Raw genomic sequence first — 20,362 nt, forward strand, 5'->3', positions numbered from 1 at the left:
AGGTGGTTCCAATTGCTTCAGCCTTGTCTTTTGCACTGATATGCTGGGCTCTCCCATCATTGAGGATGGGGATGCTCATGGAGCCTCCTTCTCTGTTAGTTGTTTAGTTATCCATCACCATTCACGACTGGATGTGACAAGATTGTGATTTGTTGGTTGTGAGATCGCTTAGCTCTCTCTATTGCACATTGCTTCTGCTATTTAGCTTGCATGTGGTCCTGTGTTGTAGCTTCACTAGCTTGGCACCTAATTTTTAAGTATGCCTGATGTTGCTGCTCCTGACATGCTCTCTTATAACCCTCATGGAACCAGGGTTGGTCCCCTAGCTTGGTGGTAATGGTAGAGCAAGTGATATGCTTCCCATGAGATTACAGATTGTGGTTGAATACAATTCTGCTGCTGCTGATGGCTGCTTATGGATTTTGAGCTACTAGATTTGATCTGAATTTAGCATGGTGGTAGTGCCACACAAAACGACAGAGGGTGTTCTCAGTGTGAAGACCAGACTTTGTCTCCACAAGGACTGAACGCTGGTCACTCCTTACAATGTTGTCATGGATAAATGGATCTCCAAAGCTCAATAGGGGAGGGTGAGGTCAAGGTCTCATTCACTGTCTCATCACCTGCCGCAGGCCTAGGCTTGCAGATATGTCCTCAGAACTTGGTCAAATCAGTCAGTGGTGGTGCTACAAGTCATTCTTGATAATGGACATTGAATTCCCCCCGCCAAGAGTAAATTTATTGCTGTTACTACCCAGCTGAGGGAGGGGGGTAGCTGGTAATCAATAAAAGGTTCCCTTGCTCATGTTTGACCTAATTCCATGAGTCTTCACGGGCTCCAAAGTTAAAGCTGAGGACTCCCAGCGCCATGCTCTCCTTACTATGGGACAGGTTTTACCCAGGATTGGTGATGGAGGGGTTTGGGTCCTGCTTTATCCTGTTACCTCTGGAACCGAGTTTGAATCTGGTCCAAATGATTGTGCTGGAGTTAAAGAAGCAATCTTTTGTTTTTGATAAGCCCATCAACCAAATTTGTTTTCATATTAAAATAAAAACACAAAATACTGGCAGAGCTCAGGTCAAGCAGCATCTATGGATGATATGGGATGATACAGTGAGTCTGTTACTTGACTAGTGGGACAGCTCTCCCTATATGGACACAAATCCCCAGATATTAGTGGGTAGGAGTTTTCAGGGTCAACTGGGCTGGATGTACCTTTGTCGCTTCCAGTGCCTGGATTGATGGCATGTAGCCGGTCTGGTTTTATTCTTATTTGAATTATCTGTAGCAGTTTGATTGACAGAATAGCTGCCGAGAAAGGATTTGTACTCATATCCCTAGAGTATTGTCCAGGCTTCTGGATTACTAGTTTAGTAATATTACCATTAAGCTACCAGAGCTCTGTTTGCAAACATTCCTGTGAAGCATCATTTTACTACATGAAATGCACTACGCAAATACAAATTGTTGTTGTTGACCTGCTTCACCAACCTTAGTAGATCATTTGCCAATTCAGACATAAGATATTTTCATTTTCTCAAACAACTCAATCTCTGAGTGAGATTCTTTTCAAAATAAGGAGTACAGCATGTCTTAAATATGTGTCTGCCTCATTAACAGTTCCACAGTTTTCACAAATCATTACATATGGTCAGGTTCAGTAAAATTTCAGTAAAATATCAGATATAGCTATTATTTTAGCTATTCAATACTCAAAGTGATAATGAGCATAGAAATGAGTGACATGGAACTTGATGCACCATCTCAAGCAAAAATAACAATTTCTTGGTTTGTCAATTAAATAGAATAAATGGAGCTGATGGTGACCTGCAGATCATCATGACAGCAAGATAAACTGTGTTCAGATATTTCACATTTTGTATCACACCAAAATCACTGAGATGATGTCCATAGCTAAAGAACAGAAATGGACATCAGAATTACAATGGATCCAGAAGCTAAAACAAGTGGACTGTTTTTCAACTTGGATTGGCTCATTACAGGAACTTGTAGATGTTCTCAGATATTCAATTACCCCTTGGACAATTGAAAAAGACCGGATACAATCTAGAAATCAGAATTGATAACAATGCAATCGAAGACTTTGTCAACTTATCAGCCCAGTCATCGTTTAAGGCAGTGAAATGTGCACTCTACAATAATGGAGAACCAAGAAAGCTAATATTAAAATGAAAGCAAAAATACAGTGGATGATAGGTAATCAACCTGAAATAGTAATCCTGTTTTTCTCCCCATAGAAGCTGCTTGACCTGAGCTCTTCCAGTATTTTGTGTTTTTATTTGAATATGAAAACAATTTTGGTTGATTGATTTATCAAAAACAAAAGATTGCTTCTTTAACTCCACCACAATCAGTTTGGACCAGCTTCAAACTCGGTTCCAGAAATAACAGGAATAAGTTGTTGCTTGCTCTGCCACATAGGGCAAAATCATCCCAGATTTGCCCTAAGTGCAGTAGCGGGCGCGACAAACAATGTTTTACCCATCAGTTGCAATGGCGGGTTTTCACACCGTATCATCTGCTTCCCACCTCATTAATTAGGAAACACGCTGTCTCACTGGCAGGCAGTTGCTGAATTGCCCACCACTCCTTTACCTCATTGTTTCCTCACTCTGAGTGCCATATCTAAACTGCAGCTGCACACATAGTTCTCAATGCTTGCAGCTCAGGACTGCTCTAGTGGCTCTGAAAGCCAGGAAGAGTTCAGTGATCCATCACTGGAATGCCTTTTGGAGGTCTGCAGTGATGTCCTCCACCGCTCTGGCTGCAGGAGGTCCAGCAACCTCACACTCTGGCTTGGGAGGCAATGACTGTGGTGGTCAATGCCAATGCTGCACAGAAGAGGTTGGCCATCCAGTGCAGAAAGAGGATGAATGATCTCATCTATGCTGCCAGGGTAAGGCAACCATCTCATCACTCTAAACTCACACACTCACAAGGCCATCACACATTCACTGGCATTTTACTCACTGCCAGCTCAAGGGAAATCACCGCTCACTCTCTCACACATATCATCACATCTCCATCTGGCCTGATCTCCTCTGAAGGCTGCCTCCTCAGCCCTCACCATCTTGAGGCCACTTGCACAGATCAACATATGCCCCCACACACACCTTGGGATGCCCCCCTTCCCCCGTACAGCCTTTGCCTGAGGCCATTTCTCCCCCTTCCTCAAGAAAGCCCTCGCCCTGCAGCCGTTGAAATGCCACCCCCACCGTATGGCTGGTCTGGTAGTTAGACACTTGCCCGTGAGTCCCCCTAAAAGTGATGTGGTGCTGTCTATGAAGCCTGGCACTGATGACCACGAGTGCTGCCTGAAGTAAAGCAGGCAAACAAACCTCGAAGTCCCGAGCAAAGTGCAGCTCACTAGGTGCATGTTGCTTATGTACAGTTGTGAAACACATCGGCGTTCGATCATGTCGATGTGCCTGGATGATCCAGCATGGAGGGATGATTCCGGTGAGCAGGGTTTATAATGAGATGCTAACATATTGAAATTAACTTCCCAACATTGGACGTCTGGAACCACAGCCCGCCATTGACAGGTGGCGTAAAACCGATTTTTGGCTTCTGCCATATTGTCAGCTCACCTACAATGATGCCGGCTACCAACAGGCCAAGACAATTCCACCCATAATCTCCATTAACTCTATTTCTATATTAATTAGCTTGATGGATGCATTAAACAGGCTGCTTTTCCATTTGCTGACACTATTAAATACATGTGAGTTGAACTTCTGCAGACGTTCACTTGATCATCCAAAATACTTTTAGCAGAAGAGATGTGGAAACAACGTAAACAACGTTTTGTGCCATTTGACAAAAGTTCACCACCTTCCAGATAGCACTATAGTCAACATAACTGAATGATTCCAAACACTGCAGTGTCAATATCCATTCTCTAACTTTGATGCACTATTTATACATTGTATTTGCATCTTCTGTTCAAAGTCTGTGCCTTTAAAATGAATAACTACAGTTTAACATACCCTAGATACTTCCAATTGAAATCGATATTTTGTGCAATTACAATCAAATAACATCTTCATACTGCTTGTAAATAGTGATTCTAATTTTTGTGTTGTAATAATGAACACAAAAATTAAATCTTGATTGCTTTTCATAGTATGATGAATTAAAAATAAACACAAAACTCACTAAGCCTTGGAGTTAGAATATTTGTCCACTTTTTTTTTTAAATGGTTTATCTCAGTAATTTAATTTCCAGACTTTTCAACAGCATTTCACATCTTCCTTCCCTTTAGTCCATTTTTGGGATAGACCTTCAGGGAGTCTATCTGCACTTTGGTACCTGGCAGAACGTGATTCGCAGATTAGCCTTTACGGAGGGAGAATTATGCTTTTTATCTTTTTCTTTCTTAGGCATTCCCTTGGGTTCAAGGGTGACTTGCTTCCACTCTGGTTCGATGGGCTCTGAGATGGCTAATAAGCCCAACATGTGATCTGCAGACTCTGTCACATATGGGGCAGGTGGTGCTTGAGAGGTTGGGTAGATGAGTCGTTTGGAGGTTCATGCGTTTTCTCCGATACCTCTGCATGTTCCCGAAGTCGCTGAATGTGTTTGGTACCTTCCCAAATGAACCTTCTTTGTTTTAGTTGGTCATAAGCCAAGAACTTCCATGAATTGGTGATGATATCTGGATTCTTCAGGGATGCTATGGGGATATCCCTAAAGCGTTTTCACTGTCCTCCTGGGAATCTCTTGCAATGACCAAGTTCTAAGTAGGAGTCAGGTGTCAGACATTCAAACAGTATGTCCTGCACAGCAGAGCCTCTTTTTAGTGACCATCACCGTGATGCTAGGCATGTTGGCTTGTGAGAAGATTTTGCTTTGGACTGCCTTGCTTACCACCAGATTTGGAAGATCCTGAGAAGGCACCACTGTGTGATACTTCTCCCATGCCTTGAGGTGCCTGCTGTAGTTGTCCAAGACTCCGAAGCATAAAAGAGCATGAGGATCACTGCTGCCCTGTAAACCATGACCTTAGTCTTGGGTTTGAGATCCTAGTCCTGAAATAATCTTTTTCTCAGTCAGCTGAAGGCTGAGTTGGCATATTGGAGGCACTGATCATTTTTTTTATTTCTGTCTGCCTTCAGCTTTTTTTGATCAGAGGTCATTGCACACAGCCAAGTTTGCCTCACTCATGGCCATAGGTATAGAATGGGACAGAGAGTTCCCAGGCCCTCAGTGAAATGTGGCATATGGACACAGGGTGGAGGTTTCTCCAAAAGTCTTCTTACAATGATGACTATGTCTGGCAGGGGTGAGAGGTAGATGAAGCTGTGTCTTCTTTTCCAGGGAGATCCCCTGCAACACTCCACAGCTAAAACACCTTTGTCAGATTTTTCAACATCCTTACTATGGGAGGTGCCACAGATACTCCCTAAGAGGCATTTGGACAAGCTGACATATTAGGGAAGCTTTGTGTCAACCCACAAAGCCCAGGGTCAGCAGCAGAGTTTCCCACCAGGCGTATCTTGACATTTATAGAGATATGCCCCTTTGCAGGTTTTTCAAGACCTTCCTTTCTCAGATTGAATTCAGAGCCTTGAATAAAGTAGTATGACCAAACCTAAATTAATCTTCCATATTAGCATTCAGACCACTCCCTTCCCCATGGCCAGCTTTGTGGAATGAGTCAAGATTAACTGGAAAGCATATGTTATGCTATACTTGCATTTTCTGCTTTTGTGCGAACAATGGCCTATAAAAGCTTTTATACCAACAGTAAAGTCTAGGATATAATGTTAATAGTGCTGAATAAAAAAGGATAAACAGTACGTAACTAATACGGCCATGGAAGAAATATATCAAAATGTTGATACCAAAAATATATCTTCAGAATAGCAGCTTCTAGAGATAGGTTAACAAAATATATCAAGGATGCAGGTAGAGTAACTTTAGAGAAAGAAGATGAAATCAAAGAGAGGTGGGGCTATACTTTAACTGGCTTATAAATGAAGAAAACTCAAGAACAAAGACAGAAGAGGTAGCTGCCAATCAAGGGATGACAAAAAGCTTTGATTTGGAAGAAATGAGAAAAGCACTGACAGGAATGAAAAACAACAAAGCAGCAGAACTGGATGAGATGCCAGCAGAAGTATGGACCTGCTGAGGTGAATATGGAGCTCAGTTCCTGAACAAGCTGTTCAATTGTGTTATAGTAAGAGAGAAAATCCCAAGGGCATGGTGGCAAAGCATTTTGGTACCAATATTCAAAGGAAAGGGAGGCATTCAAGATTGCAAAGACCACCGAGTATTTAAGCGCCTACCACATACCTTCAAGATATGGGAGAGAGTCATGGATCAGAGACTGAGAAAGATAGTGGAAATCCATGAAGGTAAATTCAAATTCATGTCCAGAAGAAACACCAGTGATGCCATTTTTATTTTGAGACGTGATGGAGAAATATCAGGAAAGCCAATGAAACATAACAATCATATTCATCAACCTAGAGAAGGCTGGGTGCCTAGGGAGGAAGACTAGAGCTGTGCTAGAATTTGTGGAGTCCCTGAGAAGTACATATGACTATTACAGGACATGTACAAATAGTGCCAGGCAAGAGTAAGAGGCTGTGTGGGTAGAGTGAGAGCATCAAAATCAAAGGTGGATTACACCAAGGTTCGGCACTCAGCCCCTTCCTCTTCCTGATTGTCAGGGATGTTCTAAATGAGCAAGTGAGATAGGAAGTGCCATGATTTATGATGTTTGCGGATGACACTGAGCTATGTGGTGGGGATGATGGGAACATAACAGAGTATCTTAAGAACTCGAGAGAAGCACTGGAAGAAAGGGGTATGAAGATCAGTAGGCCAAAGGTCTAATTTATGGACTGTCAGTTTGATCCTAGGGAAGAGGATCAGAGTGAAGGTGTAAAGATTATGGAGAATGAGAGAAAGTGAACGGTTTCAAGTACCTGGGGTCAGTGGTGGTAAAAGATGAAGCATGGAACTGGAAATTAAGCAATGGATTTGCTCTGGCTGGAGTAACTGGAAGAAGTGCAGTCGAGTGTTATTTGATAGAAAAGTATCACTGAAACTGAAAGGAAGAATTCTCAAGACAGTTGTGAGACCGGCCTTGTTATATAGTGCAGAAACTTGGGCACATCAAGAAGAGAGGAAAAATGACTGGATATTACTGATGTGTGGAGTAACAAGAAAGGGCAAGATCAGGAACCAGCACATCAGGGGGTCAATGAAAATTGTGGGAGAATCAAAGAAAGTAGCAGAGAAGAGATTGAAATGGCATGGTCATCCGTTGTGGAGAGCGAGAGGAAATGTGGTGAGACAAGTGATGGAGGTAGGACTGCCAGGTAGAATGCAAAGAGGAAGGCCTAAGACCAGATGGAAAGATGTGGTGGTGAGAGACTTAAATACAACAGAATTGGAGGAGGAATGGGTGACTGGCAGGAGGAAATGGAAAAGGGTGATTAACCAGTATTGTGGCAACTCCAGGTAAAATGGGAAAAGCTGAAAGAAGAAAAAGAAATAAATAATACTATGAGAGCCTCTTTCAGCATACTTGGTAGAAGCACTAAGAGATACACCACTTAGAAGCAAATATTAGATTGGAGAAAACGATGACAAAAAGAATGCTGAATCCCCTGTTGAAGATGAATCAACCAGGGTCTGACCCAACTCACTCTTCATCAGATTAGAGATCAACAGAGAAGAGGATGGAAAACCCTATCCACAACGAAGTGCAATCCCTGGAATAACAGGAACTAATAAGGAACCTAGTTCTAGCTACAATGATGTATAGATAATTTACCCCATTGTGATGGCTCTATGGAGCAAACTGGTTTCATCAAGAAACAGTTAAACTTTGTTACAGAGATATTTTCCGTTCTTGCACGCTCGACCAGATCTGTCATCAGAAAAGCCGGCCCCACAGGTTACCTGTGCTAAGAGCTTACTGGTCGGAGCACCCCCAGTACATCACATGTCCTATGATTGGCAGGAGGGAATGACTTTACATCCAGTTGCCACATTTCCTCCCCCGTTAGTATTTTTTACAATATTCTTCACAGAAAAACATTTAAACAATCCAACAAATATATATATAATTTCAGGCAATTATAAATCAAGTATCTGAGGTGCTCTTTTTATACGAATAGAGTGGCGTAGCTCTATCACTGGAGGTTCCTCAACAGGATCATCAGAGCTAGGCAGTTGAGGATTTGGCAACTCTTCTGAAACATTTGGAATGTCTGTTCTAGGTCAATCATACAATGCAGAAGTTAACGGTTCAACGTTAATCACAGGTTGATCAGTTAATTGTTGGAATACCTCTCTGGATGTGATCTATGTACTTACCAATGGTTCTATCTCCCAAATGCACTTGGAAGGATAATGAACCAGTCTCTGAAACAATGGCTCCCAGAGCCCAGCAGGGTCCACTGCTGAAATTTCACATGTATACCGTGTCATCTACAATGAATGTGCGAGCTTTACTATGTATGCCATGGATAAATTTCTGATTACTCTGGTTCCGCGCTGCCTTCCCCTCTAAATTTGAAAAAAGCAAGTGCAAACGTGTATGCAGACGGCATTTCATTAATAACTCTGACAGTGTTGAACCCGTAGTCGAATGTGGTGTTGTATCATAACTGAAGAGAAACCGGGAAAGTCAAGATTGCAGAGATGCCATCTGATAATTTTTTCATACCAGGCTTAGAAGTTTGTACTGCCCTCTCAGCTAGGCCATTCGATGAGGGATGCCAAGGGACTGCTTTATTATGTCGGATTCCATTCAGCCCCATAAATTTCTGAAACACGGTGCTGGTAAAGGCTGCACCATTATCAGAAATGACAATTTCAGCTATGCCATGAATGCTAAAACAGTGATGTGGTTTCTCAATAGTTGCGTTCAACATTGGCGATTTGACTTTGTACGCATCCATCCATTTTGAATGTGCATCTACAATTAACAAGAACATGGTACCTGAGGATGGTCCTACATATTTGATATGTAATTGAACCCAGGGTCAACCAGGCCACTCCCACAGATGCAAGGGAGGTGAAACAGGCATTTTCTGTTGTTGCAGACAATGGATGCTTTCAATGTCACTGGTCAATGTCTGGCCACCATACATAGCTTTGCGCAAGCATTTTCATCTTTGATATGCCTGGATGTGCACTGTGGAGCTCTGTCAAGAGTTGCTCTCGAACTTGTGATGGTACGACAACTCTTAAACCCCACAACACAATTCCAACTTGACAGCTTAATTCAGAGTTTCTGACATGAAATGGTCTCAATTCATCAGATACAGGCAAGTTTGGCCATTCTTGCAAAACAAAATCTCTGACTTTTGACAGTATTGGATCTCTGTTCGTCCAATTTCTAATTTGTTTTGCAAGCACAGACAAAGAATCTAAGAAATTCAACATTAGCACTAATTCTTGTGGAATGGGAGTTTTTACAATACTATCTGGTAACGAGAGACAACACAGTGCATCGGCATTTGCAATGTGTAGGCCAGGGTAGTACATAAAAGTACACTCATACACAGATAATGTCAGAGCCCAGCATTGTATTCTTGCTGATGCTATTGGCGGAATGGTCTTGTCCTCACTGAATCCCATTAAAGGTTTATGGCCTGACATGATAGTGAAATGTCACCCATGCAAATACTGATGAAACTTTTTTACACCGAATACTACTGATAATCTTCCTTTTTCTAACTGAGGATAGCCCTTCTCGGCTTGGAAAATAGCTCTCAAGACATAACCAATGGGTCTTTCTAATCCATTTTCCATTTTATGTGATAATACAGCACCTACACCATAAAGAGAGGCATCGCATGTTAACACCAGCTCTTTCAATGGGTCATAGTGTACCAATAAACAAGGCAAATGCAGCAATTTCTTTGCTTTCGCAAAGGCTTCTTCCTGCTGTAAACCCCATGACCAATGGTGGTTCTTTTCTAACAGTGATTGTAATGGTGTCAAAAAAGTTGACAGATTTAAAAAAAAGTGACTATAGTATTTGATCATGCCCAGGAAGGACTTTGAGTTCTGTAACATTGGATGGTGATGGTGCATCTTTTATTTCCTGAACTTTATTTTCTACCGGTTGCAAACCCCTTGCATTCACTCTGTGCCCTAGACAGGTGACTTCTGGTACTTCAAACATGCATTTTTCCTTCTTTAACTGTATGTTGGCTTCCATGAACCTTCTTAGAATCTGCTCCAGGTTAGCCAAGTGTTCAATCTAGGTTGACCCAGTAATAAGAACATCCACCAAATATACTACCACTCACGGGAGTCCTTGTAAAATACTCTCCATTGTCCTCTGGAAAATAAAGCATGCTGATGAGACTCCAAAGGGTATTGTACTGATAGAGACCCTTGTGTGCATTAATAGTCATGTATTCTCTCAACATGCCATTCAGTTCTAATTGCTGGTAGGCATGGCTCATATCCAATTTCGTATAAGGCCTCCAGCCAGCTTGGCATATAAGTCATCTATCCTTGGAATGGGGTACTTAACTAGTTTTGTTGCCTTATTTGCTGTCAATTTATAGTTTCCACAGATGCGTATGGTGTGGTCAGGCTTAACCACTGGAACTATGGATGCAGCCCACTCTGAGGATTGGACAGGTTGGATGATGCCCAGCTTTTCTAACCTGCACAGCTCTGCATCTACCTTTTCTTTCAGTGTATAAGGCACAGGCCTAGCCTTAAAGAAATGTGTGTCACCTGAGGATCAACATGTATATTGAGAAGTTCTGGGATTCTATCTGATTTTAGATTAAATATCTCAGACCAGTCTGATCTTTTGTAGCCAATCCTGACCTAAAAGACTGGATCAAAAACAAAAATAGCTGGAAAAACTCAGCAGGTCTGACAGCATCTGTGGAGAGGAATACAGTTAATGTTTTGAGTCCGTATGACTCTTCATCAAACTCTTCATCTTCATTCTGATGAAGAGTCATACAGACTCGAAACGTTAACTGTACTCCTCTCCGCAGATGCTTTCAGACCTGCTGAGTTTTTACAGCTATTTTTGTTTTTGTTTCAGATTTCCAGCATCTGTGGTATTTTGTTTTTGTCTAAAAGACTGGGTCCCTCTTCTTTCACTATTATTAAAGACAGTTGGGCTGTCTGTCGCTTGTAAGAGACTGGGACAGTGGCAAAGCCCTTTACTTGAATAGATTCTCCCGTGTAAGTTCTTAATTTAGTAGTTGCCCACTCCAAGTTTATTGGCTGTCATCCTTCATTAACGTACCTGAAAGTATGCTCTCCTACCACTGTAGTTGAGTCACCAGTATCCACTTCCATTGTCAGTGGCTTCTCGTTCACTCGTACTGTCACCGCAGTAGGCTCAGTCTTCACAGCAGTCATATTATATAAGGAGTAAATGTCAGGATCAGCAGCTTCAGCCTTTGCTGTACCCATTATTTCTATCATGCTTGTTTGCTATTTTGCAGGCTTCTTCAACTTTGTCTGGCATTGCCTAACCACATGACCCTTCTTATGACAGTAATGGCATTCTGCCTCTTTGAAGTTACAGGTATCTATCAGCTCATGGTCACCTCCGCATCTATAGCAATTATGTCTTGAAACCAATGATGAAGCGTTTCTGTTAGGCTTCTTAATGTTCCTTACAGTGGACATTGAATCATGCTCTATTTCTGAAGGTCTGGCTTTTGCGCCATGCTCAGTTGCAGGTTCCTGTCCAACATGAAGTATGGCGCTATTACCCATGTGTTGCAAAGCCTGTGAGTCTCTCGCAGCACTTTCCATGGTGAGGGAGATTTCTAGTACGCGTTTAAAATCGATATCGAGCTCGGCAAGCAATCGACGCTGTATGGCATCGTCCTTGATTCCACATGCATGATCATTCCCACAGCACATCATTTAAAATGTCTCCGAAGTTGCAGTATTCTGTCAAGTACTTGAGGTTCGCTACATAGGTTGCGATGGACTCTCCCGGGCCCCAAACGCTTGAATTGAATTTAAAGCGCTGCATTATCATGGATTGCTTCAGCTGGAAGTGTGTCTTTACTAGGTCCATTAACTCACTATATGTCTTGGAATTGGGCATGCTTGGGACAGTTGAGTTACGAATCAAGTTATATGTTTTACTACCACATGCACTTAAAAGGATCGCTTTCCGCTTTTTTTTTGATGGTTATTTCACTTGTTACTAAGTGAAATCCAAAGCACTCAATAAACTGGCTCCAGTCTTCAATATTAGCATCATATGGGTCAATTTTTCCAAACAGCAGCATTTCTGGTGAGTAGCTTTTTTAAAAATTCGATTTACTCACTGTAACAGAATGAGGTGCACAGTCAAAGTTGATTTTGCCCTCATCGCCAAATGTGATGACTCTATCGAGCAGACAGGTTTCACCAAGAAACAATTAAACTCTATTACAGTGACATTTTCAATTTCTGCATGCTCAACCAAATCTCTCACCGGAAAAGCCCTACTCTGCTGATTGCCTGTGCTATGAGCTCACAGGTTGGAGCCCCCACAGTAAGTCGCATGAGCTGTGATTGGCAGGAGGGACTGACTATACATCCAGTTACCACACCCATGAATTCATAGGATCTCCTAAATAACAATACTACTAAACTATATTGCAAGAATGTTAATGTACAAAAGGAAAATTAGTAAGAACAACTTAGTTCTAAATAAGATTTTTATTTAATTCCTAAGGAAATTGGTGTCAACAGCAAGGCCAACATTAATTGCCTATCACTTGTTGCCCTTGACAAGATAAAGGTGAGACTTGCTTCCTGAACTGCTGCAGCCTGTGTAATGAAGATGTTTCCACAAAACAGCTTGATAGTAAGTTCCAGAATTTTGACACAGTGATGTTGAAATAACAACAATATATGCCCAAGTCAGAGTAGTGTGCAATATGGAGGAGAATTTGGAGGTACCTGCATTCTCATGGACCTGCTTTTTATGCTTTGAGATGGAGGGACACAAGTTTGGGAGGCTCTGGAAAGTTGCAGCAGTGCATCTTGTAGATGGGACACTCTGCAGCCACAGTGCGCCGGTAATAGAGGGGGCTAGGTAAAGTGGCAATCCAGTGATCAGCTTTGTCCAGGATTGTGAGTTTTTCTGAGTATGGTTGCAGCTGCACCCTCCTAAGCAAGTGCATTTTCTGTTCTCTTTATTTTAAAATCAACACAATATCTGAATTCACATTTTATCTCCTCCATCCATTTCTTTCAACTTGTTTTGTTTAAAAAAATGTTTTAATTCATTCTTACATTGTGGCATTGTTGGTAAGGTTAGAATTTATTGCCCATCCCTACACTTGAGTGGTTTGCTAGGCTACATCAGAGGGCATTAAAGAGTGAACCATATTATTGTGGAACTGGAGTCATAACCAAGAATGGGCAAGACCCACAGTTTTTCTTGGTAAAGGGCATTAAAGAATCAGTTAGATTTTTACAACAATTCAATAGTATCATGATTGCATTTTTACTGATACTAGGTTTTGGGGCTCAGATTTACTTATTTAGCAAATTGAAATGATAGGATTCGAATTTGCATTATCTGTGTTGGTGGTCCAGTAACATAACTGTTGTGCTAATTAATACTTGGTATAAGCAATTTCTTCATTGGCTGTCACAGGTTCAGTCAATAGTTACCACCTTTTGCCTTTGAAGGCTCTACTTTATTGATCTATTGGCAATTTTGGTTTTACTATCTCCACAGATTTCAAATGGAAGTCACGTCTCTGTCAGTGCTAGAGCGGTCTTCAAAAAGTTCAGATGCCTCTTTCATGTCAAAATTTAATTTTAATCCAAGAACTGAACTCTTCATACCCAATCCAAGACTTAAATGTTGCTCTTATATCAAGGGAAACTCTCAACTCTTCTCTTACAAGCCTGGATAAAATACAAACACCATTGTTATTCAGTGCACAATTCTAATTTCACCCTAGCATCCAATGTCTTTGCTCCACTGTAGCCTTTTTTTTGTCTCTCTCTATTTTAAATTACTAAGGTTAGTGTCATTGTGAACCTTTTTCTCATGTTCTTGCTGAGCTCTGCACACTCTTTTAATCCTCAAAATGCTAAAATAAAGATTCAATCTTGCTGTCACTAAATCATTACCTCCCCATTTAGTCATCTTCTCTCAGCATCTTTTCAATTTTGGTGACCCTCTCTATGATAACTCTGGAATTGAATGGCCTACTCCAATTCCTATGAAGCTAAGCTTTTCACCTTGGGTTTTGAATATTACAGTGGTTCAACCGCACTTTTGGAGAAATGTACAGGAAGTTTTACATGGTATCTAACTGATGGTATATCCAGAGTAGGAGTTATTGGTGGTCTATTTCCATCACGACCACTGTCAATAGGTATAACAGATATAAAAAGATCCATATAATTAGTGCTACAGAGTGCCTAAATGTAACCTTCTTAGCAATGACAGACAGCACTTATTTTGTTAGCTTCTGCCAGTAGCCTCACTTTATTATATTAGATTGAAATATATATGATAACATTCAAAACATGTAATCACAATGTTTTACTGGAAGTTAACTTGAGTTATTTAGTCTTACTGCTCCTAGGCAAAGTCCATTATTTATATTCAAGTTCCACGAATGAAAATCAAGTCAATTGTAATCAATACAAAATCTGAAAATCCAATGATGCAGTAAATTATTCATTGCCACATTGCCCAAACCCTTGGCCACTGCCAGCAAGAAGGGCAACACAAAAGAAGCATTCGACTACGATCAACTAAGTTATCCTCCAAGTCACACATTACCCTGACTTGGTAATATATTGCTGTTCTATCAACATCACTGGGTCAAAGATCTGGAATTCCTTACCTAATAACACTGTGGGGGTGCCTTCAGCACATGAACTGCAGTAGTTCAAGAAGGTGGTGCTTAACCCCCTTCATAAAGCGATGGACAATAAATGCAACAAAACAACCTGAGAATGAACTGAATAAAAGCAAGAACATGCTTTTAGGCAAATATTCATCAGTGCAACGGATTTGATTGCAGTCATATATAATATTTTTTTTAAAACACAAATGTTCATGTAATCAAATTACTGATTTGATTACAACACAGGGCATGGATACAGGTTCTTGTGACAGTAATTTTTAAAATATACTAATTTTTCCCTTCTGCAATGCTCATGGACATGGGATGAACTAGTTCTGCAAAGGAAATCCTTTAGTTTAGTCTGCACATTCCCAGAAAGAGCTTGCCTCTCATTGCTCCCTGGTGAGGCAGAATTTTTATATTCATTTTACCCAAGTTATTTCAAGCCAACGTGTTTATGGGAAGACTAGTCATTACAAAGACCCTAGAGTAAAATTATCACATTCTTATTGTAAGGAATGTCCTTTCCAAAATTTAAACGAAAGAAATAAGCAGGAAGATTTGACACAATGCAGCACTGCTGGAAGACGGAGCTAATTGAAGTTTTTGAGATGACAGGAATCGACAAAGTTAATGTAGGCAAATTATTGACTAATTCAAATGACTCAAAGGTCAGATACTAATTTTAAAATTATGAAAATTATGTAAGACAAGTCACGCAAAACTTTTCTAATTGAACAGAATGAAGTTGGAGTAAGTTACTGGGAAAATCAAGTGAGGGTTGTCAGCAAAAATGGGTTCAAGAGACATTGCAACAAATTATCTTAAAAGAGAGAAAAGATTGAGGGCCCCAGTGAAACTATGATAGCTAAGAAGTTAGGGTTGATCTGAGATTTAATCACCTTTTTCTGCTTGAGTTCTTATGGCAAAAGCATAACAGTGTTACAGAATTGCAACTTAATACTTGACTTAAATTTTCAGTGTACAGATGAAATAATACTGCACTTTAATAATTCCAAGACTGCTGAAACAGCTGCTTGACCTATTTCCTGTAATCTGCTGCTCTCCTTTGAAATGAAAGGAAATAAATCGATCCTGTTGATTTTAAGTGGGTGCTGACTGTGCTGAACTATCCAACCCAAATTGTGTTTGGAATCCTAAGGGAGCTATTAATGACAAAACATTCACTTAAAACAATGAAAGCACAAAATACACCACAAGTTCTTGGGTCAGCTTGCAATGTCATCATGGCAGTGCAGCACAATCATCAATACACCAGTAATCTTATCTAGAAAATAAATTGAAACTTTATTTGACTCAATCTAATATATTAATGTTTAAATAAGATCGGCTGTTTTAAAGGTATAGAAATTCCCTCTTTTTTCAAATCACGAGTTAAAATGTGAGGAGAAAAGATGGCAAAAAAATCATAGAAATCATTTATCTTTTCAAACCCACTGCTATGTGTTTTCTTTGTTTGCCTTTCTTCTTATTTTTTAATCTGTCTAGTTTCTGTACAAGGCTTATTTTGGTCTACACATATTTTTCCATTTTAATCTCAGCTTTTGTTCTTATAGTCAAGAATAGATTGCAATTAACATTCCTTACTAGTAGCAATTAATGTAAAATCTGGTAGAAACAGAGGTGATGGCTGACCAAAAAAAAAATCAAAGAATCATCAATTGAGGGGACAACTGAGAGGGTAGAGAACTGGCTCGAGAAAGCATAGAGGCAATAGGACGTTATTGGGCTGAATAACAGCACCACAAAAAGCAAAGTACATGGAAAAAAATGTTCATTTTTACTTTACAAAATCATTGAAATATTATTTATTCATTCTTGCAAGATAAAATTTTAATGCTGAGATCATGTAATTGTACATTTCTGAAACTGCTTTCAATGTTTAGTTGTAACACAAAAAAGGAAGGTGGAAATGTAATTAAATGCACTATGAATTCTGAACTATTGCCCAGAATTTTCATTTATGACTATCAACCATCTGCTTTGCCTGTAAGAATAAGAGCAGACAAGAAATGAATTGAGGGGTAAAATACAACAATAGGTATATCTGGACATCTTCAGTACTTCAGGATGGATTTTACTGCTAAAGGTGAAAAGATGAGGTTAAGGTTTTTCATCATTTTCAACAGCAAGATGACTACTATCTTGTGGTCATTTCTATTTCAGAGGTATTTTGAAATTTGAATGCCATAATGGAGAACAACATTGCTGATGTTTGATTAGCAGCTGTTCATTGATTTCCCATATGGACTTGAAATGTTTATTCATCTCCCACTGCTTTTTGGTAGTTTTTTAAAAAATTTCTCCATTATTTTCCCCTTCCAATGTCTGCTTCCAGCATGTAATTAATTTGCTGAAACTCAGGATTTCAATCTCCTCTAGACACTCCCCATCACAGTATGATTCAGGTAGAAATTTACTGTAAGCTGTCCACTTGTACCCTTCCATTCCAATTGCACACCATTATCTCCAACCAGCGCCACCAATCGCGGCATGCCCCCTAAGCAGATCTTGTTATGTTTCACTCCTCTTGATTTTCAGCTCTCTTCCATCCATGATCCTCCGTCATGTTCTGTGTTGCAATTAAAAAGAATGAGAAGCTGGTCTGTTTTTAGGTCTCTGGTCATGTATTTTTGATTCATCGGTTAGGAAAATAACTGCAGCATTCCTTCAATCTTCACACCGTCGCACCACCCCCCCCCCACTCACCCAACCGCCTCCTCCCCACTCCCCACCCCACCACCCTCCTAAAATAGCACCCTCCATCATTGCCACTTGGTACTTCCCCCATTTACCCCAGCTGAGATCAGGAGCTCCCTCTGGTGGGAAGTTCACTACAACAGCATTTTTTTTCTCTACCACCCTTGTGCGTGGGGCCCTCCACTGCACGTATTTGGTACCTCTGCCCCACAGCTTAGCTGAGATCAGGAGCTCTTCAGAAAAGAAACAGAGTCTTTGTACATCCAGTCTACCATGTGGGCTAGCAATGGTGTTATGCTGTTTATCACAAGAACAACACAAATTCAGAGAGATTTATTCAACACTATTAATCGTTACCATCTTTTCATTTGCAAATAGCTAAAGTAATGGACCTGTCCATATATTTGAATGTCCATGTGAAAATGTTGGGAGCAAAATAACTCAGGAATGATTCTCTAGATCTAATATAATTTGTTTGGACAAATTTGTATTCCCGTGCATGAGAATTAGTTCTTTTTAATTGTCAATTGTTGTTCTTTGGGGTTTCCTTTTAAATTGAAAAGGTGGCAACAAAACTTGAAATTTTAATTTGAAAAAAGTAATAATAATGGGAACTGTTGCTGACCTGTTTTAATTGAAAAAATCTTTAGGCACTATCTTTAATATTAATGCATTTCATAAATGGAAAAACTGCATCCTTTTAATTTATTCCAAAGAACAATTTAGTTTCTATGATGTAAAAAAAGAAAACATACAGACGTTTCACAATTTCATATCATGGTGAGATTTGGACACTACAGATGCTAACAGGGTTGCAGCACTGATTGACTGCTTTATGGAGTTGCCAGTACTGCTATTAATCAGGCCACACCAGCCTACCCTCTCCATAGTTTTCATTCTAGTGAAGGACAGCAAAGGAGCTGTCCATTCTGCTGAATGGTACTACTGGGTAAGTGCTGAATAAACTAGCTCATCAGAGGAGGTAAAACAAGGAAGAGAGCAGAAAAAAAAAACCCATCTCAATTGAATGTGTCCGATTTAATTGGCGAAAGGAAGCCAAATCCGATAATTGAGTGGAAGCAATCCAACTGCCCCAAGGTTTGGTTGGATTCGCGTTTCAGTACAATCTTGGGAGGCAACAGTCAGCTCAAGCACTTCTGAGAAAAGGAGATTACAGATCACAGCTTAACCCGCTTGCAGAAAGATTTAAACATATTATCAGCTAAAATCAAAGAACGTGTCCGATCAACATCTGTGACAGGAGAGCTCGGAGTTAGCAAATATCAATTTGAAACTGAACCATATGGAGCAGCTTAGATTGTGGGATCGTTTCGATTGACGAGGGAGATGACTGATATTCAACGGATTTACTATCAGGAAATCCAGGCGGTATAATGTTTTGAGGATTTAAGAATCATTGAGGTGTAATTGAGACAGCTTTTTGATTGCCTTTTCCGATAGTTATCAATATCTGTAACAGGTCAAGTCACTGAGTGGATACCATCTTGCCCCCCAAGCCATTCCATCTAAGGGTGAATACTGCAGCTCCAGCCGTCTAATTGAAATGTATGCCCATACTAACTTGGATTGGAACACATTTCCTCTCTCTTAAGCTTTGGAATGTACCAGCTCTTAAAAGACAGCTGTCAATTATCCAATTGCTGAATTCTGCCTCCAGCTCAACTCCAACGTTAACCATGAAGGGGCGGCATTCTGATGGCAAAACATACTCCTTTGTAAAACAGGAACTTACTCCACAATATGGTCAATGCTTGTCTTTAAGATTGAATGCGTTTGGGAGGCTGAATCAATCCCTGTAATAATGAATCCAAACATTAAAATCCACCAAGCTAGGCACGGTTCTTAATGTCACCTGCATTCTCCCGAGATGAAGCAGTGAGAGCCAAGTCCCAGGGTGGAGCAAGGCAAAAATCAAGTCAATGCTGCTGACAGTGTCCCCAACTTTCCAAGACAGACATAGGCGCTTGCTGTGTTAACACTTTACCGCATTATCTGCCACAGGCATTTCTGAGACTCGCAAACATACGCAACTCGCACTTTAGTCTCATTTTCGTCTAACACAAAGATCGCTAAAAAAAAATTGCAGGAAAAAAAGCATTAACGGCGGCACATTCATCACAATAAAGCGGGAAATTTTCAATGAAACCAAGTTGGGAGAAACTTACCGATCCTGAGAACTTGTTGAGAACTCTGCGAGGGGATTACAAATATATACAGTAGTAAGCAAAGTGCCGCTTTTGTATCCCGAAATAACACGTTCGGATTGCAGCGCATGGTCATTCTCGTGGCTTTTCTCTTTCACTCTAAATCAAATGGCAGTATTTGTTAGGATCCAGCACTCGGCGACTCTGCCCCCATTCCATGTTAACCCCACAGAGTAATCTTCTCCGCCTGTCCCCTCCTCAATGCACCAAGCTCACACAGGGCTCGGAGTCGGCGAAACACACTATCTCCCTCTCTCTCTCTCACCGCTGCTCGTCCTCCTGGAGCTGGCCAGTGCTGTACCCCAGTTGGGTTAGAGCTTGCCGTGTAGTGACATGAATCGGCGGTTGGTGTGAAAGACCATCAGAGAGGACGTGTCTCGCTTCAGCGTCCGAGCTCACTGTTCAGCAGCCGGCAAAACCCAGCAAAACGAAGGGATCAGCCAGAGAGAGAGAAATCCCAACCTCGCATTTAATCCTCATTCCCACTGGTGACGCTGCTGGTTTCTGAACTCCAATCAAACCTTTCTACTGAGAAACTACAGTATAATCGAGCTGCAATTAC

General features: G+C 40.7%; 1 protein-coding gene across 1 annotated transcript in view; it reads right to left on the bottom strand.

Moving 5' to 3' along the window:
* Positions 1-20,102, bottom strand: part of LOC121290964 (glutamate receptor ionotropic, kainate 1-like) — a 384,058-nt gene extending 363,956 nt beyond the window's left edge. Inside the window, exon 1 of the mRNA XM_041212040.1 lies at positions 19,762-20,102. Coding sequence (XP_041067974.1) covers positions 19,762-19,876 — 115 coding nt within the window. The 5' untranslated portion in view covers positions 19,877-20,102. The remainder of the gene's footprint in view (positions 1-19,761) is intronic.
* Positions 20,103-20,362: the final 260 nt, after the last annotated feature.

Source organism: Carcharodon carcharias, chromosome 18, assembly GCF_017639515.1.
Source record: "Carcharodon carcharias isolate sCarCar2 chromosome 18, sCarCar2.pri, whole genome shotgun sequence".
In the NCBI taxonomy this organism is placed as follows: Eukaryota; Metazoa; Chordata; class Chondrichthyes; order Lamniformes; family Lamnidae; genus Carcharodon; species Carcharodon carcharias.